This window comes from Ornithorhynchus anatinus, chromosome 5 (genome assembly GCF_004115215.2).
Source record: "Ornithorhynchus anatinus isolate Pmale09 chromosome 5, mOrnAna1.pri.v4, whole genome shotgun sequence".
NCBI classification, from domain to species: domain Eukaryota; kingdom Metazoa; phylum Chordata; class Mammalia; order Monotremata; family Ornithorhynchidae; genus Ornithorhynchus; species Ornithorhynchus anatinus.
Window position 1 is genome coordinate 18,508,869 of NC_041732.1, and position 23,817 is coordinate 18,532,685.

Sequence of the window (23,817 nt, forward strand, 5' to 3'; positions counted from 1 at the left end):
CCCAAGCGCTTAGTACAGTGCTTTACACACAGTAAGCGCTCAATAAATACGATTGAATGGATGAATGGTGTTTCGGTTTCCAAGTAATTAACCTGGTTCAGGATCCCCTCTGGCAGAATAGATGTTGGTTGGATTAAATCTCTCTGTGGCTGTATCATTTTAAGGCATGCAAGAGCTCACTATTAAATACTTTAGAACTGCTTTATCGATCTCCTAATGGTTTGTGCTCTTCTTGTTACTATCCCAGAGTTGGGGTGGGGGAAGTGATTATAACATAATCAGAGCAAGCAGATTTTCCCACCAACCAGGTCTGGTTTGGGGGAATAAGTAAGTGAAGACAGTGGCAGGGTGTGGGAGGGCAGATTGTAAACTAATGCCTGGATTTGGTGGAATATGAATAATGAACGGTGGCCAAAAGTCTCTCATTTCCAAGGTAGACACCCCCGATGTGAGCTGAGCCCCAAAAGTGCACCCCTCAAAGACATTGGTGGGGATTGGACAGGCAATTTTGCATCTCGCCACCAGGTGACAGGAGCAATCAATCAATCAATCTGGTATTTATTGAGCGCTCACTGTGTGCAGAGCACTGTACCAAGTGCTTGGGAGAGTATAATGCAAAAGAGTTGATAGACACTTTCCCTTCCCACAAGGAGCTTACAGTCTGGGGGGGAGAAAGACATTAATATCAATCATTAAATAGCGGGTATGTACGTAAGTGCTGTAGGACTGAAGAGGGGGTGTATATCAAGTTATTGAATCAATCATTAGATCACTCATATTTATTGGGCACTTACTAGGTGCAAAGTATTCTTACTAGGTGCTGGGGAAAGTACAATACACTAGAGTTGGTAGACATGATCACTGTATTTAAGGAGTTTATAATCTGAGTGAAAGAGACATCAAAATAAATTAAAGATGAGAGAGTATAAGAATATGAACCGCAGTGTTATGGGGCTGTGGGTGGGGTGAGTATCAAAGTGCTTAAGGGGTATAGGTTCATAGGTGATGCAGAAGGGAGGGCAAATGAGGTGTGGAAATGAGAGGTTAATCAGGGAAGGGTCCTTGGAAGAGATATCTTAGGAGAACATAGAAGATGAGGAGAGTGATGTTCTGATGGAGAGTGAGTTCCAGACAGGAGGAAGGATGTGAGCGAGGGGCTGATGAGATCAAGGTACAGGAAGTATGCTGGTGTTATGAGGAGGAAAGCATGCAAGCCAGGTTGAGGTGGGAGAGAAGCAAGATTAGGTGAAGAGGAGAGCTGATAGGGTGCTGAAAAGCCACTGGTAAGCTGATTCTGTTAATTCTGAGGTAGATGGGCAACCAACTGGGCTTTTTGAGGCGTGGGGAGACATGCAGAATTTTTTTTTCAAAAAATGATCCAGGCATCAGAGAGAAGTATGGACTGGAGAGGGAAGTGGATAGGGAAGTCAGTGAGAGGACGCTTCACGCAATAGTCATGGCAGGAACTGGCAATTACTTAAACCAGTGTGGTGGCATTTCAGGTGGAGTGGAATGGACAAACTCTGGAGATGTTCTGAAGGTAGAGCCAAAGGATTGGGTGACACACTGAATATGTGGGCTGAATGACAGAGATGAGTTGAAGATAATGCCAGAAGTCAGAGCTTGTGAGACAGGGCAGATGGTGCTGTGGTCTATGGCGTTGGTGGTGTTGGTGTATGGTGTTGGGAAAAAGATGGGGAGCAGAAAGTTTTGGTGTAAAGATATGGAGGTCTATTGAAGACATGTCAAGTTTGAGATGTTGGCAGGACATCCAAGCAGAGATGCCCTGAAGGCAGGAGGAAATGCAAGCCTGCAGAGGAGAGGGATCAAAGTAGAGCTGGGAATCATCCACATAGAGATGGTAGTTGAAGCCATGGGAGTTAAAGAGTTCTCTAAGGGAGATGGAGAATAGAAAGGGACGCCGAACTGAGCCTTGAAGCACCAACCCAGTTAGGGGGTGAGAGGCAGAAGAAGAGTTGGTGAAAGAGGCCGAGAAGGAGCAGATAGAAGGAAAACTACAAGGGGACAGTGTCAGTGAGGGCAAAGTTAGAAAGTCTTTCTAGGAGAAGGGAGCGGTTGACAATGTCAAAGGCAGCAGAGAGGTCTGGGAGGATTAGGATGGAGTAGAGTCCATTGACTTTGGCAAGAAGGGGGTCATTAGTTTCACTCTGACTCTGTTCTCAGTTTGGTCCCCAACGGTTTCTTTGCTTCTCACTGATTTCATATCTTTTAATAGTATTTAAGTACTTTTACTATGTGCCAGGCAACATACTAAGCACTGAGAAGCAGCGTGGCTCAGTGGAAAGAGCATGGGCTTTGGAGTCAGGGCTCATGAGTTCGAATCCCAGCTCTGCCACTTGTCGGCTGTGTGACTGTGGGCAAGTCACTTAACTTCTCTGTGCCTCAGTTCCCTCATCTGTAAAATGGGGATTAAGACTGTGAGCCCCACGTGGGACAACCTGATTCCCCTATGTCTACCCCAGCGCTTAGAACAGTGCTCGGCACATAGTAAGCGCTTAACAAATACCAACATTATTATTTATTATTACACAGTCCCTGCCCCACAAAGGAGTCAGTCTTAATCCCCATTTTCTAGATGGGATAACTGAGGCGCAGAGAAGTTAAGTGACTTGCCCAAGGTCACGCAGAAGACAAGTGACCACGAAGCAACATAGTCTAGTTGGTAGAGCACAGGCCTGGGAGTCAGAAGGATCTGGCTTCTAATCCCGACTCTGCCACCTGCCTGCTGTGTGACCACGGACAAGTCACTTAATTTCTCTGTGCCTCAGTTAGCTCATCTGTAAAATGGGGATTGTGAGTCCCCTGTGGGGCAGGGACTGTGTACATCCTGATTTGCTTGTATCCACCCCAGCACTTAGAACGGTGCCTGGCATATAATAAGCACTTAACAAAGACCACAATTATTATTTTTGAGTGGCAGAGCCGGGATCAGAACCCAGATCCTTCTGACTCCCGGGCCTGTGGGCAGGGAATGTGTCTGCTTATTGTTGTATCATACTCTCCAAGTGCTTAGAACAGTGGTCTGCAAACAGTAAGTGCTCAATAGATGAATGCAGACCTGGATTTTTATTACTTTGCCCATTTACATATTTCCTGTCCCAATCAGGCACATCATGGTTGCTGGGTCATCAATCCACTCCTGTAGCCAGTTGGTGGTCACCGCCATGAGAGTCTGCTCCTCCTCGGGGGGAAGGGAGTGATGGGGGAGAGGTGGACCAGTTCCTTCCATCCTGGATTTGTTGCCACAACATGGGCTTGAGGACTGGGTGGAGTCGAGCCATCGGGGCTGGATCCGCGCCGGACTCCAGAGTACAGGGGACGGGTCCCAGAAGGCGATGAGGAAGGGAGAGGGAGAAGGGGAAATGAGGGCTGAGTCAGGGAAGGCCTCTTGGAGGAGATGTGCCTCAGTAAGGCTTTGCAGATGGTCATGGGTTCTAATCCTGGCTCTGCCACATGTCTGCTGTGTGACCGTGGGCAAGTCACTTCAATTCTCCATGCCCCAGCTACCTCATCTGCAAAATGGGGGTTGAGACTGTGAGCCCCACGTGGGGCAGCTGCTACTGGGTTCAACTCGATTTGCTTGTATCCACCACAGTGTCTGGCACGTAGTAAGCGCTTAACAAATACCATCATTATTATTATTATTATCTAAGTCCTTACTTCCCCCATTTGCTCTCTCTTCTGTATCGCTCATGCATTTGGGTCTATAACTCTTAGGCATGTTGATTTTTCATCCCATTCCCATTGCGCTAATGTACTTAACCATCTGTAATTTATTTTAAGGTCTGTCTGTAAACTTTTTGTGGGCAGAGATCACTCTATTGTACTGTACTCTCCCAAGTGCTTAGTACAGTGTTCTGCACACAGTGAGTTCTCAGGAAATGCCACTGATTGGCTTTTATGTTTACCTTTCCTTACGTGTCTGTTGCCAACCCCCATCCCCTTCTCTTTCTTGCCACCATGTCTAAATTTCATCCATGGATTTATTTCTATTTCTACTGAAGTAAGACACAGTTTAGGGGTTTGAGTTGAGGAGTGAAGGGGAGGATTGGTTGGTGAAAATTAAGGGATATTTGCTAAATTGGAAGTGTATATTTCCAAATAGCAATGCCCTCATTCACATCTCTTGGACCCACGCAAGTGAACCCCAGAACCAGGCCCGTCAGGAGGCAATAAGCCTTAATTTCCGTCCACAAGGAGCTTATATCCCATCATCATCCATGCTAGGCCATGGATCCTCATTCACGATCAATTTCAAACCAGACAGAGAGGTAAAAGGCCTGGCTAACATTAGGAAATTGGCTCTTAAAGAAAGAAATGTTCTCTTTCAATCAGCCAGTTTTCCACCTTCATTTTTCTTATTTTCAAATAAGATGTCTCAGTGATTACCTGCTAATGAACCAGGATCAATGCTTTTCTTAAACAGATGCAGTTTCGCTTGACATTTTTTGGACAAAAGGAAATCGATGTATTTTACTTTACAAGAATGGATGGCAGAATATTTTCCACTCCCTCCAAACCTTGATCATTTTTGCTTTTATTGTCACTGTGTACCGAGATGCATTCATTTGTCTTCGTAGAGGATTTCATCGATTCTCATATCATTCTCATCCACCGGCACGGAGTCGCAGATTTGCTCTTTAAAAGCCAAAGCAACGGTGTGGGGTTTGACTTGGGAATGCTGAAAACATCGTCTCAGATAGGAATCGTAATAGCCTTTCCCCCTGCCCAGCCGGTTGCCTTGTTTGTCAAATCCAAGTCCTGGCATGAAGATGAGATCGAGGCCTCCTGTAGGAAAAGAAACCAACATTTAACCAGTCTCCTGTTTTCATGAGAGATTACGGTGCGGTCACAGTGGAATGCCATCTCAATTCTGGAGAACAGACTCTTTCCTCACACTCTCCACAGGGCTAAGGTTGTGGTTGCTTCATACCCAGACCCTCCCAGGGAGCATCAGTGGAACTAGATGCAGTGTGGCCTAGTGGAAAGGGCACAAGCCTGGGCATCTGAGGTCCTGGGTCTGTCATTTCCCTGTGGCGTGACTTTGGGCAAGTTTCAAAACTTCTCTGTGTCTCCGTTTTCTCATCTGTAACATGAGGATTCAATACCTCTTCTTCATCCTACACAGAATCTGAGCCCCATGTACGACAGGGATTGGGTCTGAATTAATTGTCTTCTATCTACCCCAGCACTTACTAATAATGATGTTGGCATTTGTTAAGCACTTACTATGTGCCAAGCACTGTTCTAAGCGCTGGGGTAGATAGAGGGTAATCAGGTTGTCTCACGTGAGGCTCACAGTCTTAGTCCCCATTTTACAGATGAGGTAACTGAGGCACAGAGAAGTGAAGTGACTTGCCCAAAGTCACACAGCTGACAGGTGGCGGAGCCAGGATTAGAACTCATGACTTCTGACTCCTAAGCCCGTGCTCTTTCCACTGAGCCACACTGCTTCTCTACAGAAGTATTACAATATGTAATACATATTAAGCACTTTAAAAACACCATAATTAGCACGTACTGACTTGGACTACCACTCCTCCCTGGAAACCTCTCCAAAGGGAAGGGGTGACTCTGGTGGAAGAGGAAGAATCAAACCTCATTCATTCCTTTCATCCTGAAACCCCTCTAGGAGGAAAGTTTTGGTTGGACAATTCTTTTGGCGCTTTTCACACAACTGCGAAGACATCGATGTGTTATTTTCATAGAAGATATTTTCAGAGAAGCAGCGTGGCTCAGTGGAAAGAGCATGGGCTTTGGAGTCAGGGCTCAAGAGTTCGAATCCCAGCTCTGCCACTTGTCGGCTGTGTGACTGTGGGCAAGTCACTTAACTTCTCTGTGCCTCGGTTCCCTCATCTGTAAAATGGGGATTAAGACCGTGAGCCCCACGTGGGACAACCTGATTCCCCTATGTCTACCCCAGTGCTTAGAACAGTGCTCGGCACATAGTAAGCGCTTAACAAATACCAACATTATTATTATTATTATAACTACAGGTACCCTGGTTTCCAGAAAGCCCAGTTGATTCCCAGGAAAAGTGCCATGTTCCAAGAATGCAAATCACATTAGAAATCATTCAATCAAATAGTATTTACTGAGTTATTACTGTCTGCGGAGGAGAGAAGCAGCTTGGTCTAGCGGTTAGAGCCCAGGCGTGGGAGTCAGAAGGACCTGGCCTCTAATCCCAGCTCTGCCACTTTTCTTCTGCGTGACCTCAGGCAAGTCACTTCACTTCTTTATGCCTCAGTTACCTTTAAAATGGGGATTAAGATTGTGAGCCCTGTATGGGACATGAACGTATATCTAACCTGATTAGCTTGTATCAACTCCAGCCCTTAATATAGTGTCTGGCACTTAGTAAGCCCTTAACAAATATCATTTAAAAAAAAAAGAGCGATATTCTTAGAGGTTGGGAACAGAACCATAGAAATAGTAGACTTGGTTGCTGTCCTCAAGCAGCTAGAACAGTGCACTAAACCAAGTGTGCACTCAAAAATGCTGCTATTTCTACAATAACCGAGTGGGGAAGACAGACATTAAAATACATTACAGGCTCACAGTAAGGGGAATCCAAGAACAAGAAGTCTTAAATGGAAAAGTCATTCCCTTTATTCATGCTTTCATTCAACTGTATTTATTGAGCACTTACTGTGTGCAGAGCACTGTACTAACCGCTTGGAAAGTTCAATTTGGAAACAGGTAGAGACATTCCCTACCCAACAACTGGCTCACACTCTAAAAGGGGGAGGCAGACAACAAAACAAAACAAGTAGACAGGCATCACTATCATCCAAATAGATAAATAGAACCATAGATAAATGCACATCATTAATAAAATAGAGCAATAAACATGTACAAATATATAAAAGTGCTGTGGGGAGGGGAAGAGGGTAGAGTAGAGGGAGGGAGTAGGGACGATGGGGAGGGGAGGAGGAGCAGAGGGAAAGGGAGGGCTCAGTCTGGGAAGGCGTCCAGGAGGAGATGAGCTCTCAGTAGGGCTTTGAAGTGGGGAAGAGAGTTTGGTAGATGTGAGGAGGGAGGGCATTCCAGGTCAGAGGTAGGACATGGGCCAGGGGTCGACAGCGGGACAGGTGGGAATGAGCACAGTGAGGAGGATAGTGACAGAGGAGTGGAGTGTATGGTCTGGGCTGTAGGAGGACAAGAGGGAGGTGAGGTAGGAGTGGGCAAGGTGATGGAGAGCTTTGAAGCCAACAGTAGTTTTTGCTTCATGCGAAGGTTGATAGGTAACCGCTAGAGATTTTTGAGGACTTTACAGAACTGTTCCCCATTTCTATCGGACAGCCTCCACCTCTACCCACCGGCACCAACCCTGCTCGACCCACTTAACTGATGTCACGGAGAATTCTGCTGAAAGCAGGCCACTGTCCACTTCCTGCTCTGGATGTCTATTTCTGTCAGATATGTCAGACAATTTCTGGGAACCCTGAACTGGAGAGTGAGCTGCTTTAAACGTGGGGGTGGCTTGAGGTGGGGGGGACCAGTCAACCAGACCTAACCTTCCTGAGACATCATCTCTGAAACACGGAAGACATGTCAACTCACCTGCCCACCTTTATGGGGCCAGAATTCTCAGTCTTCAACATCCTCCCTCCCCCCGACTCCTCACAAGTATTGTCTGGAGGGCAGCCCCAGTACCCCAGTACCTCAATCATCCCTTCCCTCAGCCTAGGAAGATAAAAAGCTGGCCTCTACCAGGAAAGCCCCTGCTGGTATGTGGCATTAACGAAAGGGAATCCCCTTTTGCAGGGGAAACTTCTGGTAAGCCCAAGAGTCAGAGCTGAAAACTGATTCAAGCACTAGAAATAGCAATAGCGGGGAAAGACCAGGACCATCTTTGCATCTTTCAGTTTCATCGGGCTGCACTGCCTTGAGCAAGTGCATGTCAGGGCCTTCCAAAAGTCCCTGTAGGCTGTAAGCTCATTGTAGGCAGGGGATGTGACTGTTTGTTGTTATACTGTACTCTCCCAAACGAACACAGTAAGGGCTCAATAAATACGACCGACTGACTAAAAGCCTGGTCTTTCTGCCAGAAGATGGGTTTTAACTAGGGAATTTGGCTAGAACACGGCAGGGGAACTGGGGAGGATTCCTTCAAAGTAGGGAGTCTATGAGCCGTTGGTGTCAACTGACCTCTTCTTTGATTGCTGTGGGTGCCCTTTGGTTCCGAGGCTGAATATTCATGCTGTTCTAGGGCAGTGAGTAAGATGGAGGTTAAAAACAACCCAAGAAAGGTCCCCAAGAGCAACACTCCAGGCGAGGGAGAAGTCGGCCACATTTTGTGCGATTTTGGGCTTCCTCTGACCTCACACTCTCCCCCTTCAACCTACCCTACACATTGCTGCACGGATCATCTTCCTAAAGCACAGCTTAGCCTACGTCTCTCCTCCCTCAAAACCCTCCAATGCCTCCCTGCTTCTTTTCACTTCAGAAAAAAACTCTTCTGTGCCCTTCACTCCACAGAAAATGCTCTCTCAAAGGTCACCAATGATCTCCTTTTTGCCATATCCAACAGCCTCAGGAATAATGAGGAATAAGGCAAAATCCAGGGCCTCTCCTCCTGACCTGCAGCGATGACTTGCTCAGGACAGATGGATAATCCCAATTTTCCAAGTCTTTTGGATCCTTAGTTTTTGATTTCATGAGTTTCCTTGTTAGAGAAGCAGCATGGCTCAGTGGAAAGAGCCAGGGCTTGGGAGTCAGAGGTCATGGGTTTGAATCCTGGCTCTGCCACTTGTCAGCTGTGTGACTGTGGGCAAGTCACTCAACTTCTCTGTGCCTGTTACCTCACCTGTAAAATGGGGATTAACTGTGAGCCTCACGTAGGTCAACTTGATTACCCTGTATCTACCCCAGCACTTAGAACAGTGCACTGCACATAGTAAGCGCTTAACAAATACCAACATTATTATTAAGAGTCAATTGATGCCTGACTTCCCATCATGGGACACTTTCTTGAGACAATTTGCAAAGAAATCCAATTGTTGTACCTCTCTATCCATGTGCCTCTGTTTAAAACTCATTCCTGATCCTTACACACTGGCTTGCTGTTAGATAAAGCCAGGCCTATCCCAGTTCAAATGCAGTGGGAAAAGAATTTCAGTTCTGAACTGTGACATCACACATGCAGACAGATGATTAAATAAATAATGAAAAAAAACCCCATGTGATCTAACCCTAAACTATTAAACCATCTCAAAGAATTCTTTTTTAAGATCTAAGGTGATTATTCTAACCAGGATGGGGGCATCTTTCAGACACAGGAAGGGACTAAAGCCAGGCCTGAGATAAAATATGCTTGTGGCCTAGTGGAAATGCAGTCTCACATTTCTTCCTGCCTTCAAGACATTTCTACTTGGATGTCCTCCCATCACCTCAAGCTTAACATGTCCAAAACAGAACTCCTTATCTTCCCACCCAAACCCTGTCCTCCCTGCCTTTCCCATCCCTGCAGATGGCACCACCTTTCCTGTCTCCTGGCTCGTAACCTTGGCATCATCCTTGATTCCTCTCACTCATTCAATCCACATATTCAATCCAGCACTAAATCCTGTGGGTCCCACCTTCACATCATCACTAAAATCCGCCCTTTCCTCTCCATCCAAACTGCTACCATTTTAATGTAATCACTCATCCTATCCTGCCTCATTTACTGCATCAGCCTCCTTGCTGACCTCCCAGCCTCCTGCCTCTCCCCACTCCAGCCCATACTTCACTCCGCTGCCCATTTTTCTACAAAAACTTTCAGTCCATGTTTCCCCACTCCTCAAGAACCTCCAGTGGTTGCCCATCCGCCTATGCATCTAACAAAATCTCCTCACCATTGGCTTCACTCCATCACCTTGCCCCCTCCTACCTCACCTCACTACTCTTCTACTACAACCCAGCCCACACACTTCACTCCTGTACTGCCAACCTTCTCATTATGCCTTGATCTCATCTATCTTGCCTCCAACACTTCACCCATGCCCTCCCTCCTCAAATCCAACACACAATGACTCTCCTCACCTTCAAAGACTTAATGAAGGCCCATCTCCTCCAAGAGGCCTTCCCTGACTTCTTCTCTTTCTTCTTCTCCCTCTCCCTTCTGCATCATCCTGACTTGCTACCTCTGTTCATCCCCCTTCCCAGCCCCACAGCACTAATGTACACATCAGTCATTGATTTATTTATATTAGTGACTGTCTCCTCCTATTCTATACTGTAAACTCACTGTGGGCAGGGAATGTGAATGTGTCTATTTACTGTTGTATTTTACTCTCCCAAGTGCTTAGAACAGCACTCTGCACACAGTAAGTCTACAATAATTACAGATGAATGAATAAAAGAGCACAGGTCTGGGAGTCAGAGGACTTGGGTCTAATCCTGGCTCTGCCACTCACCTGCTGTGTGACCTTGGGCAAGTAAGTTAACTTCTCTGTGCCTTGGTTGCCTCACCTGCAGAATGGGGATTTAATACCTGTGCTTCCTCCTTCTTAGAATGTGAATCCCAAATGGGACCTGATTATCTTGTAATAGTAATAATAATAATGATTTTGGCACTCGTTAAATGCTTACTATATTCTATGCGCTGGTGTAGGTAAAGTTAATTAGGTAGGACACATTCCCTGCCCCCAATAAGGCTCACAGTCTAAGTAGGAGGGAGTAGGATTTAATCCCCATTTTACAGATGAAGTAACTTTACATATGAGGGAGAGAAAAGTTAAGTGACTTGCCCAAGGTCGCGCAGCCAACAAATGGCAGAGCCTGAATTAGAACCCAAGTCCTGTAACTCCCAGGTCCATGCTCTTTCCACGGCATCATGCTGCTTAATATGATCCATACCCTCAAGAAGCTTTTAGTATAATAACAGAAGAGAACAGATGGACAAAGGAACCATAATTAATATGTATACTCTCTATATTATATATCAACAATTGTATTTATTGATCACTATGTGCAAAGCACTGTACCCAGAACCTCAGAGAGTACAAGACAAAAGAGTGGTAGACACATTCCCTGACCACAGTGAGCTTACCGTAATATCATCTTGATAGCGATGTTACTTATGATGAGATTTTGTCAGTGCTTCCAGTTGCGGCTCAGACCCTGTGTGACTTACAGTCCCTTTCCCTTCATTATGTTGCAGAGATCAACCCTTGCTGCTGTTCTTTTTGTTACCCACAGTGCCTCCTGCGGATTTTGTTTGACCCTCTTGGTACTGAGAATCTTCTCGAAGCATCTATTTGAAGACAGTTTCCCCTTTCTACCTGTGGCATACCAGCTAACCGGTCTTTGCTGTCTCTCAGGTATGTATGACTATACCACATCATTTGAGGTTTGTCTTTATTATTACTATGATAATTGTTAAGTGCATCCTATGTATTCTAAGCACTGTTCTTCTGACCACCCTATTTACGGTCATCCCGTTTCTGATCACTGGAGAGCAGCAATTTGGGTATCCTGCTGTTTACCATTCTCTTTCCATGTCTTGCTCAACAACGGTGTGATATGTTTTGATGCTACTGGACAATCAGTACCAGGACATTCTTGTCTGGGACTTCGTCTAGTTCAGGGTCATCTGCATGAGTCTTTGGGGGTGTGGTTCCAGAGCACAATCATCCAAATAGAAGAGTACCTGTATGAATGAACTGAGGACTTTCGGGGAGATCAGATGTGCACTGGACAGACAGCAGAAAAACAGGGTGGCCCAAACAGTTGCCTTTTGCCTTTCTGAAACCCCGTTAACTCGAGGATCTGTTCCCAGTGGCAGGAGGCGGTCAGCTAGTGAGCAGAAAGTGACAGAAAAATTTCCTGGATCTCCCAGGGCAAACTCGTCAATGCAGGAGCTTGAAGTACTAAGAGCCTGGGGCACACACATTGGGAACTTCAACGCTCACAAACGAGATGCAGCGGGGCCTAGTGGAAAGCGCATAAACCTTGGAAGTCCGTGGATGTGGAGTTCTAATTCTGGCTCTGCCATCTACCTGCTGTATGACCTTGGACAAATCACTCTACCTCTCTGGGACTCAGTACCTGTCCTCTCTCCTACTTAGACTGTGAGCTCCATGTGGAAAAGGTACTTTATATCTCAGCTCAGCCCCTGCACCTAATTCAGTGTCTGGCACATAGCATGTAATAATAATAATAATGTTGGTATTTATTAAGCGCTTACTATGTGCTGAGCACTGTTCTAAGCGCTGGGGCAGACACAGGGGAATCAGGTTGTCCCACGTGGGGCTCACAGTCTTAATCCCCATTTTACAGATGAGGGAACTGAGGCACCGAGAAGTTAAGTGACTTGCCCACAGTCACACAGCCGACAAGTGGCAGAGCTGGGATTCGAACTCATGAGCCCTGACTCCAAAGCCCGTGCTCTTTCCACTGAGCCACGCTGCTTCTCCATCCCAGTCACTAACAAATACCTAATGTTGCAAACCTGGACCCAGGAGCCAGAAGCAGCCATCTATTAGAGCAATAGATTCAGCAACTAATAATGTTTATTGCGTGCTTTGCTCTGTTTAGAACAATCAGTCAGTAGTATTTACTGAGCACTTACTAGGTACAGTTCTTGGGAGGGTGCACTACAACAGAATTAATAGACACATTTCTCCCCCATAACAATCTTACTGGCTAGGTGGGGACTTACAGTCTAGAATGCTGAACTAAGTTCTTGGGGAGAGTATAATAGAATTAGCAGATAAAATCCTTGCCATCAAGCTCACAATCTAGCTGGGGAGACAGACAGCAAAACAAATGACAGGCAGAGGGAATGATCTCCAGATACAGTTGGGGGACATCTCCCAAAGGTCTTATGGCTCAAGAAGCGGAATGCACCATTATTTTTTTCATCAAGTAACTAGAGAACCGACATGCCAGTATAGGAACGCATATCAGCATTTAATAGCTAAATATCCTAAATTGACATTAACTGACTGAAATGTAATAGATTGAATGTAGGCCATTAAGATGAGACTTACTGAAAAGGGAATTGGCATAACTAGACACAAACTGTTTGGAGTCAACAGAAAAGCAAAGAGGTCCTTGATTTAATGAATCAAATTGGAGAGCCACCCGTCATCATTAACGACAGCGACGGTATTTATAGAGCACAGTAGCAACCACTTGAGAGAGCGTTCAGAAGTGGTAAAATCTATGATCTCTGCCCTTACAGTGAGAATCTGACAAGGGGAGAAAGGCAAAATTGTTAGTTAGGATGAAGTAGATACAATGAATCAAACTGAGGGAATGGAAAGACAGATAAGTGAAGAAATAAGGGTTCAGACTGTAAAGTAGATTTTGGGAACTCATATGTAGCTAGCAATGTGGGTAGCAGTGAGTATGTAAATGCTGAGAACTTAAGTTTTCCTACTACAAGCCAACCTCTCCTCCTACAACCCAGACCACACATTCTGTTCCTCTAAAGCCAACCTACTCCTTGAACTTTGATCTCAACTCTTTCACCGCCAACCTCTTGCCCACGTCCTGCCTCTAGCGTGGAACGTCCTCCCTTTCCATATCCGACAGACGATTACTCTCCCTGCCTTCAAAATCTTATTGAAGGCCCATCTCCTCCAAGAGGCCTTCCCTGACTAAGCCTTCTTTTCTTTCTCTTCCACTCCCTTCTGCATCACCCCGACGTGCTCCCTTTATTCATTCCCCCATCCCAGCCCCACGACCCTTATGTACATATCCATAATTTATTTATATTAATGCCTGTCTCCCCCTCTAGACTGTAAGCTCATGGAGGGCAGGGAGTGTGTCTACCAAGTCTGTTGTATTGCACTTCTTCTGCTCAGTGCTCTGCACACAGTAACATCTTCCCCAGTGCTTAGTACAGTGCTTGCCACACAGCAAGTGCTTAATGAATACCATCATTATTATTAGTAATAATAATTAGATAGGCAGCATGGCATAGTGGAGAGAGCACGGAACTGGGAGTCAGAAGGTCAAGATTCTTTCTAATTCTGGCCCCGTCACTTGTCTGCTGTGTGATCTTGGACAAGTCACTTCCTTTCTCTGTGCCTCAGTTACCTCATCTGTAAAATGGGCACTGAGACTTTGAGCCCCACATGAAACAGGGACTGTATCCAACTCGATTTGTATCCACTCCAGAACTTACTACAGTGCCTGGCACTGTATAATAATGCAAATATATAATATACTTATATATATATATAATAAGTGTATAATAAGCACTTAACAAATATCATATTTTTGTTAGTTTTATATGCTGGCACAAATACCAAAGGATTGAAGCTGTAGGAGATGTTAAATGTGGAAAATAACAGATTCCCAAGTTCCAAGTTTAACAAAATGGATTTGCAGGCTGTCTTTGTCCATCATGCAAGACATGACCCAGATAAACCATTTAAAAATATTGGTTCTTCTCTCAGCCCTCTCTCCCTTTTCCCCTATTCTCAACTCACCAGGTGCAATCCAGATCTTCATACACTTCTTCTCCAGCTGACCCATGAAGCTTGGGAATAAATTCTGAATTAGACTGGTCTCCTGAAGAAGAGCTCAGTTTGGTTTCCTTTTTTCCCTAAAAAGGTGGCAAACACCTCTTCACTGGTCTACCTTTTCTGGGCCATACTTCACTCAGTTGCCTGGATTATTTTTCTCAAATGTCACCTCCCCCTCCTCAAAACCATCTCTGATTACCCATTCTTTTTCTTTATCAAGCAGAAACTCCTGTACATTTCCTCTAAGTACACAATCAGCTTTCCCATTCTTCTTTTTCACTCTCTTTTCCCACCATCCCCGAGCTTGCATACTTTGTTCCCCTTGAGCTAAATTCATCACTTGTCCTTGAATCTCCCACCTCTGGCCCCTAGCTCTTCCTACTGCTGGGAACTCCTTTCTCCTTCAAATCCAATCTGACCATCCTCATCTCGCCCTTATCTTCAAAGCCCTTTTCAAATCCCACCTCTTCCAAGAGGTTTCTGCTGAGGACCGTCTTTGCAACTGTAACTTCACACTTTGGCACCAAGGACATACTCACAAGCACCCTTAACACTTCTGCACATATCTCCACATATACACTCTATTATTTAAACAACTACTCATCCACATATCTGCCTTTCTATGCCTTTCTTCCTCCTTGTAATTTTTTTGTGTCCAGGTCCCCAACTAGATTGTGAGCTTTCGTGGGGTCGTGATAATGTCTTCTAACTCTACTGTACTTTCCCAAGCACTTTGTTCCATGATTTCTTCAGAGTTGGTGCTCAATAAATACTGCTGACTGATTAACGGAAGAGAGAAAAACCAATTACGTGAATAATTCCTAGCCCTCGACTCCTAATACTCGATCCAGAACGTCTTAAGGCCCAGCTGAGGGGTTCCAGTTGGAGATGACATTTGCTCCTTTATGCTGTCTGAATGTCCCATTTAGCACATTCGTTGCCAGTGGAAAATGTAAATGTAAATGATAGAACTCACCTGTACTCAATGCTTCCTCCCTCTCATCCTCCTCATCAGGCTGAAGAATATTCCAAGAAGTTTTAGGAAGTGAAGAAATTTCTTCAAAGGAAACTAATTTGACCATATCCATGTGGTTACTCTGGAACTTGTATCGTGGGATGAAACACGTCTTGCCTCGTTGAAAAATATCCCTGATAATCTCACAGGTCTCAATTTCATCCGGCATGCTCAGGAAGACAGACACCCTTTGAGCCTCTTGGTACTTCTTGTGGGCAACCACCTAAGTGGAAAATGATTGAAATTCCATTTTTACAGCCTTTTGACAAAATGATAAAATTGATATCCCTTTCTCATTAACCGCTCGCTATGTGTGTCAAGTACTGTTCTCCGCGCTGAAGTAGATACAAATCCATCTGGTAGGACACAGTCCAGGTCCCACGTGGGGCTCCTAGTCAAAACAGGAGAGAGAACAGGTACTAAATCCTCATTTTACAATTGAGGAAACTGGGGCACAGAGAACTTGCTTTTTCCACTAAATCAGGCTGTTTTCCTTCTCCCGTCCCACTGTCTCATAGCCCTTGGACCAACTCTCAAGCTTCCTGCTAGTCCGGGCCACAAAGTGCAACTGGGGGCAAGGCCTTACTGCCAGCTATACTTCCATAAGCCACCTGGCTAACAATTATTATTATTATTATTATTGTGGTATTTGTTAAGAGCTTAGTATGTGCCAGGCACTTTACTAAGCATAGGGATAGATACAAGTTTTTAAATAATAATAATTGTGACCTTTGTTAAGCACTAGGTGCCAGGCACTGTACTAAGCACTCGGGAGAACATAAGCAAATCAGCTTGGACACAGTCCCTGTCCCACATCGGACTCACAGTAGAAGCAGTGTGGCTCAGTGGCAAGAGCCCAGGCTTGGGAGTCAGAGGTCGTAGGTTCTAATCCCGGCTCCGCCACTTATCAGCTCTGTGACTTTGGGCAAGTCACTTCACTTTTCCTGGGCCTCAGTTACCTCATCTGCAAAATGGAGATTAAGACTCTGAGCCCCACAAGGGACAACCTCATTACCTTGCATCTTCCCCCGTACTTAGAACAGTGCTTGGCACATAATAAGTGCTTAATAAATGCCATCATCATTATTATTATTTTCCAGATGAGGTAACTGAGGCACAGAGAAGTGACTTGCCTGAGGTCACAAAGCAGACAAGTGGCAGGGCCAGGACTAGAACCCATGACCTGCTGACTCCTAGGCCTGTGCTCTAGCCACTAAGCCATGCTGTGCACTGGGAATACGAGGGTGAAATGTCAGCTTTTGGGCAGCTTTCTTCTTCAGCTCAGGGGCACAGCTGGCTCTGGACGGTGTGTCTGACCAAAACACTGGTCTGTTCCGAACCCTTGGGATTGGGAGTGGGCAAAATTGCAGATTCCCAGCTGCTTGGATCCAAGGACGAGGGGCCCTGTCAGTTGGCTTCCATTCTATTTCCATTCTATTCTCTTGCATATTATATTCCAGTATTGTAAGGATACTTCACATTGAAGGTGCCTTACCATTGAGATCCTTCACTGCTCCAACATCTTTACCAAGTATTAGTACTAGCCAGGGGAAACTGAGGCTAGAGTGGTGTAATGGCATGCAAGCAACAAGGCAGTGGTAAAGCAAGGATCGGAAGTAAGATCCCCAGGATTTACAAAATCTGCTCCTCCAAGGAAAGGGATCGTGTCTGCTAACCTGTACTCTCCCAGCCATGTACACGGCTAGTGCTCAATAAACACGATTGATCGATAGGTTCCTGAGAATAAGGGAGTATTAATAATAATAATGATAATAATGGTATTTGTTAAATGTTCACTATGTGCCAGGCTCTGTTCTAAGAGCTGGGGTAGATAAAATAATCTGGTTGTACACAGTCCCTGTCCCACAAAGGTCTTAATCTTAGAGAGATGAGGGAACTGAGGCCCAGAGAAGTTAAGTGACTTACCCAAGGTCACACAGCAGACAGGTGGAGGAACCGGGATTAGAACCCATGACCTCTGACTCCCAAGCTTGGGCTCTATCCATTAGGGCATCCAGCTTCAGGTCTGGCCTTGGCTATCTCCCCACCAGCGCCACCCAATGACCTACTTTGACCTCGCTCACATTCTCATCACCAAAGGTGGGTCTTGCTGATGCCTTGAAGCCCTCAGTTTCCCCTCCCTCCAATCACCACGTAACTGCCACCGGGGGACCCTCCATTCACAACTTTAGACTACTGGGAAGCCATTCCCTCTCAGATCTCTCAGCTGACTCTCCCCTCCTACCTTACCTTGCTGATCTCAAACAACCACGCTGAGAAGCAGTGAGGCCTAGTGGGTAGAACACAGGCTTAGGAGTCACAAGGACCTGGGTTCTGGTCCCACCTCCGTCACTTGTCTGCTGTGTGATCTTGGGCGAGTCACTTAACTTGTGGGCTTCAGTTGCTTGATCTGTAAAATGGGGACTAAGACGGTGAGCCCCACGTGGGACAGGGACTGTGTGTGACCTGATTACCGTGTATCTTCCTCAGAGCTTAGAAAGGTGTGTGGTGAGCCCACACCAAGCTGCCTTTTTAGTGACCGTTTGTGATGCCGCGAACAACAAGGAAGAGACTTTGCAAAGGCACTGATGGGCTCTACCTGATGCAGGTGATTGCGGGTTTGTGGGAATGGAGCATGGAGGGAGGTCGGGCTTTCTCTCCTTGTTCTACCCAGTAACAGGCCTGGACCAATCACTGAGTGACTGCCACTTAGGGTCACAGCTGCCAGGTCTAAGGCAGATAAAAGGCGGTCATTTGGAATAGTGAGTGGGGTACATACAGAACAAGGAGTAGTACTTGGAAGCAGAAAGAAGAAACACTGGCAGAATGGGCTCCTTGGACCACAGACTGGGAGTGGTGGAGTGAGCGAGTGTGTCTCTATGTGTCACTACCTTGCATGTTGGTAAAACTAAGTAAAAAACTTTTCACAGTAAGGCTGGTGATCACTGGTGTGGTTTTATTTCTACTACGTGTCACCAAGGCTCCCCCGGTCCAGGAAGATCCCGGTTGGTACGAGGGGGTGGCTTGCAACACAGTGCCTGGCAAGTAGTAAGCGCTTAACAAATACCATAAAAAAAACCTATCAATAATAGTAATAATGTTGGTATTTGTTAAGTGCTTACTATGTGCCGAGCACTGTTCTAAGCGCTGGGGTAGACATAGGGGAATCGGGTTGACCCACGTAGGGGTTAAAGTCTTAATCCCCATTTTACAGATGAGGGAACTGAGGCACAGAGAAGTTAAGTGACTTGCCCACAGTCACACAGCCGACAAGTGGCAGAGCTGGGATTCGAACTCATGAGCCCTGACTCCAAAGCCCATGCTCTTTCCACTGAGCCACGCTGCTTCTCAAATAGTATTTATGTGTTTACTGCGTGCAGAGCAGTGGGTAGGTGTAGCTCCTACAGCAACCCAACCCATGAAACTCGCTCCTCTAATACCAACCTTCTCACTAGATCTCAATCTCACCTGCCTCATCCCTTGAACACATTCGCCTTTTGGTTCAGAACTTCCTCCTGCTTCATATCCAACAGACTGCTATTCTATTTATGTTCAAAAAACTCCTTAGAAACAAACCTCCAAGAGATCTTCCCCAACTAATTCAGAAGGTTCTAAGCCCGGCTCTGCCATGTGTCTGCTGTGTGACCTTGGACAAGTCACTTCACTTCTCTGTACCTGTTACTTCATCCTTAAATTGGGATTTAAGATTGTGAAGCCTATGTGGGACAGGAATTATGTCCAGGCTGGGAATAAAAGTTCCTGCCATGCATTCTCATTCATTCAATTGTATTTATTGAGCACTTACTGTGTGCAGAGCACTGTACTAAGCACCTAGGAGAGTACAATATAACACTTAATGGATACATTCCCTGCCCACAATGAGCTTACAGTCCAGAGGGGGAGATAGACATTAATATAAATAAATAACTTACAGATATGTACATAAGTGCTGTGGGGTTGGGAGGGGGGATGAATAAAGGGAGCCAGTCAGGGTGACACAGATGGGAGTGGGAAAAAAGGAAAGGAGGGCTTAGTCAGGGAGGGCCTCTTGGAGGAAACATACTTTCAAAAAGGCTTTGAAGTGGGGAGAGAAGAATTGTCTGTCAGATTTGAGGACAGAGAGCATTCCAGGCCAGAGGCAGGACGTGGGCTAAGGGTCAATGGTGAGACAAATGAGATTGAGGCACAGTGAGAAGGTTACCATTAGAGGAGTGACGTGTGTGGGCTGGGCTGTAGTAGAAAAGTTGCGAGGTGAGGTAGGATGGGGCAAGGTGATTGAGTGCTTCAGAGCCAGTGGTGAGGAGTTTTTGTCTGATGCAGAGGTGGAGGGGCAACCACTGGAGTTTTTTGAGGAGTGGGGAATCAAGTCCTGAATGTTTTTGTAGAAAAATGATCCAGGCAGCAGAGTGAAGTATGGACTGGAGTGAGGAGAAACAGGAGGCTTGGGAGGTCAGCAAGGAGGCTGACAGAGTAATCAAGGTGGCATAGGATAAGTGATAGCATTAATAGTAATAATAACAATTATGGTATTTGTTAAGCGCTCACTACGTGCCGAGCACTGTTCTAAGAGCTGGGATAGATACAGGGTAATCAGGTTGTCCCACATGGGGCTCACACTTTTAATCCCCATTTTAGAGAAGAGGTAACTGAGGCACAGAGAAGGTAAGTGACTTGCCCAAAGTTACACAGCAGACAAGTGGCGGAGGGGGGATTAGAACCCACATCCTCTGACTCCCAAGCCCGGGCTCTTTCCGCTTAGTCACGCTGCTTCTCATTAATGTGGTAGGCATTTGGATGGAGAGGAAAGGGTGGATTTTAACAATGTTGTGAAGGTGGAGCCGACAAGATTTAATGATAAGACCCTCCATCTCTGCCAAGAAGAATACCATGGTAGAGTGCCACCTTCCCTCCTGCTGTGGAGAGTCTCTGCTCCAAATGGCATGCTCTGAATGCACCAGTCTGGGGAAAAAGGCAGCTGCCGAGCAATTCCCAAAGCCCTTGAAGAAGGTGGTCAGGGAGGGAAGCAAGGAGGGAGCAGTTGCTTTGAGGTGAGAAGAGATGGGGTCAGAAGCACGGTGGAGGATGTAGAATTGGTATCCAGGTTGATACCATTGATTGATGTCAGAAATAACTCTATCTGGTCTCCTGTGAGAGATATGGACGGTATCCAATTTTACTGTCTTATACTTAGAGCAGTACTCAGCACCTTGCTATTGCCTGTAGTAATGCTTCAGAAATACCAGAATGAAATAGACGTCGTATAAACAATTCTGGATTCTTGCCAATTCATCCAGAAGAAGAATGTTTTTCTTTCTCCTACTCCAAAGCCTAATCAAGGATTTTCCCCTTTATTAACACTTTGAAAAGAGGTCAAAGCCCATGACTGTGGCAGGGTAAGGAACATGTGGCATGTGAATCAGGTATCTTAATAATAAATAATAATAATATTGACATTTGTTAAGCGCTATGTGCCAAGCACTATACTAAGCACTGGGGTAGATACAAGATAATCAGGACAGGAATTGAATTTCTATTTTGCAGATTGTGGGAACTGAGGCCCAGAGAAGTTGTGACTTGCCTCCGATCACCCAGCAAGTAATTGGCAGAGCCAGGGTTAGATCCCTCTCTCTCCCAGGCCCAAGCTCTTTCTACTCGGTCACACTGCTTTTTTCTGACCCTATCGGTTTAGTTCTAGAGAACATCTCTTCCAGGGCACACTATTAAGCTCAGTGGATAGAAAAACAAAGCACAGAAATCAATGCTTGCCACATAGAGATCTAAAGTTGCGTTTGGGGGGGCGGTGTTTAGTATTAAATCAATAAAAAATCTGAGGCTCCAAAACATCCATATTAATAACTGCAGCACAAATCAGGGCTAATACTCTCCAGAAGTCTGAAACTGCATTTATTCTAGAAGATGGGTAGCATATACAGGACGTGGTACCTGTCTGGAGGAGTCAGGAATGATGTTTTGGCTTATTTTCAAGAGCTAAAATGCTCATACTTGTTAAAAAAATTAGTTAAAACCCCAAATGGTTGTGAATCCCCCTCTCACTAGTTCCCGAAACCCCTGAAGCTCAAAATGTCATGGCTTTAAAGACTGAGTTTCAGAGTTTGGAGGCAAAACGTGTGTAGGCGATGCTGAGGAAAAACCAAACCACAGAGTGATGAAACATACCCGGAAAACCAAACCACGGAGTGATGAAACATACCCGTTTCACCTTGCCTCCACTGTTTTGCATTGCTCCGTTTCTTACTCCTTTGACAACAAAGTTCTCAAGAAAAACACGTACCCGAACCATAGCAGATTACTTGATGGCCGTTGCCTATTCCCCTCCACCTCCGCAATGTAAATTTTGAGCATTCAAAGATTTACAAATGAGTATACTTCAACATTCATTCATTCAATCAATTGTATTGAAGGCATACTGTGTGCAAAGCACTGTACTAAGGGCTCGGGAGAGAACAGTAGAAAAATAAACAGACACATTCCCTGCCCCAAGTGAGCTTACAGTCTAGAGAGGAAGGCTGCCCTCAAAATAGCTTTCGGCAAGGGCTGGAAAGGTGAGGGTGGGGATTGATAGCTAGCTACTGTTTAAGGTCCTTTCCACTGGGAGGATTCTATAAGTACGTTAACCACAGCTGTGAAGAAAAAACACCTTGAACTTTATATTTTACCGAAGGGATTTTACAACACATATGAAATCCACATTTATTTAATCATGAAATTGACAAACTTCCTTCTGTTGAATTCAAACAGAAATGCTTAACCCCGGCAGTCAAGATGTTCCACTGGCTAACTCTTACCTTTCTGCTCTCTTCACCCACTCCACCCTAGTTGGAAATTTTGGATGATGATAATATTTCATTTGGTTGCATTTATTGAGCGCTCTGTTAAAAGCTAACTATAATAATGATAACTCTGGTATTTAAGTGCTTACTATGTGCCAAGCACTGTTCTAAGCCCTGGGGTAGATCCAAGATAATCAAGTTAGACACAGTCCCTGTTCCACATGGGACTCACAGTCTTAATCAGATGAGGTGGCTGTGGCACAGAGGAGTCAAGTGACTTGGCCAAGATCACACAGCAGACACATGGCGGAGCTGGGATTAGAACCCACATCTCTGACTACCAGGCCCATGCTCTTTCCACTAAGCCGTGCTGCTTCCCTACTGTGTTCCAAGCACTGTGCTAGCATTGGGGTTATTGAGCGCTGCACGCTCATTCTCAATCTCTTTTGTGGGCTCCTCCTCTGCCTCCCACCCCCAAACTGTGGAAGTTCCTCTTGGCTCAATTCTGGGTCTTCTATTCACCATCAACACCACCTCCCTTGGAGAACTCACTTGCTCCCATGGCTGCAACTACCATCTGTATGCGAATGATTCTTAAATCGAAATCTCCAACCCTGACTTCTCTCCTTCTCCACAGTCCTCCTGCATTTCCATGAAGGCATTTCTACTTGGATATCCTCCTGACACCTCAAACTTAACACGTCCAGAACAGAACTCCTCATCTTCACACCCAAACCCTGTCCTCAGACTTTCCCATCACTGTAGACAGTACCACCATCCTCCCTGTCTCACAAGCCCATAACCCTGGCATTATCCTTGACTCAGTTCTCTCATTCAACCCATATAATTCAATCTGATACCAAATCCTTCTGGTTCAGTCTTCATAACATCACTAAAATCTGCCCTTTCCTCTCCATCCAAAGGGCTACCATGTTAATCCACCCACTTATCCTATCCCACCTTGATTACTGTATCAGCCTCCTTCTTGACCTACCTGGCCTCCTATCTCTCCCTGTTCCAGTCCATACTTCACTCTGCTGCCTGGGTCGATTTTCTACAAAATCATTCAGTCCACGTTTCACCACTCCTCAAGAAGGACCTGTGGTTGCCCATCTACCTCCACATCAAATAAAAACTCCTCACCATTGGCTTTAAAACACTTAATCCTCTCACCCTCTTCTCTCTTGCCTCCCTGCTTTCCTACTACAATCCAGTCCACACACTTCGCTCCTCTAATGCCATCCTACTCGTTGTACCCGATCTTGTCTATCTTGCTGCTGACCTCTCGTCCACATCTGGCTTCTGGCCTGGAATGCCCTCCCTCTTCATAACTGACAGACGATCACTCCCTCCACTGTCAAAGCCTTATTACCAGTACATCTCTTCCAAGAGGCCTTCCCCGACTAAACCCTCATTTCCTCTTCTCCCACCCACTTCTGTGTCATCGTTGTACTTTGATATGCACCCTTTATTCACCACTCCTTCAGCTCCACAGCACTTATTATTATATACATATCTGTAATTTATC

At 45.6% G+C, this 23,817-nt stretch overlaps 1 protein-coding gene across 2 annotated transcripts in view; it reads right to left on the reverse strand.

Annotated features, from left to right (window-relative positions):
• Positions 1–4,465: 4,465 nt before the first annotated feature.
• Positions 4,466–23,817, reverse strand: part of MTHFS (methenyltetrahydrofolate synthetase) — a 28,890-nt gene continuing 9,538 nt past the window's right edge. For both annotated transcript variants that reach the window (XM_029066102.2, XM_029066104.2), the window contains exons 2-3: positions 15,460–15,721; positions 4,466–4,809 (exon numbers count right to left, since the gene is read on the reverse strand). In XM_029066102.2, the coding sequence (XP_028921935.1) occupies positions 4,586–4,809; positions 15,460–15,721 (486 nt within the window). In that variant the 3' untranslated portion in view covers positions 4,466–4,585. The remainder of the gene's footprint in view (positions 4,810–15,459; positions 15,722–23,817) is intronic.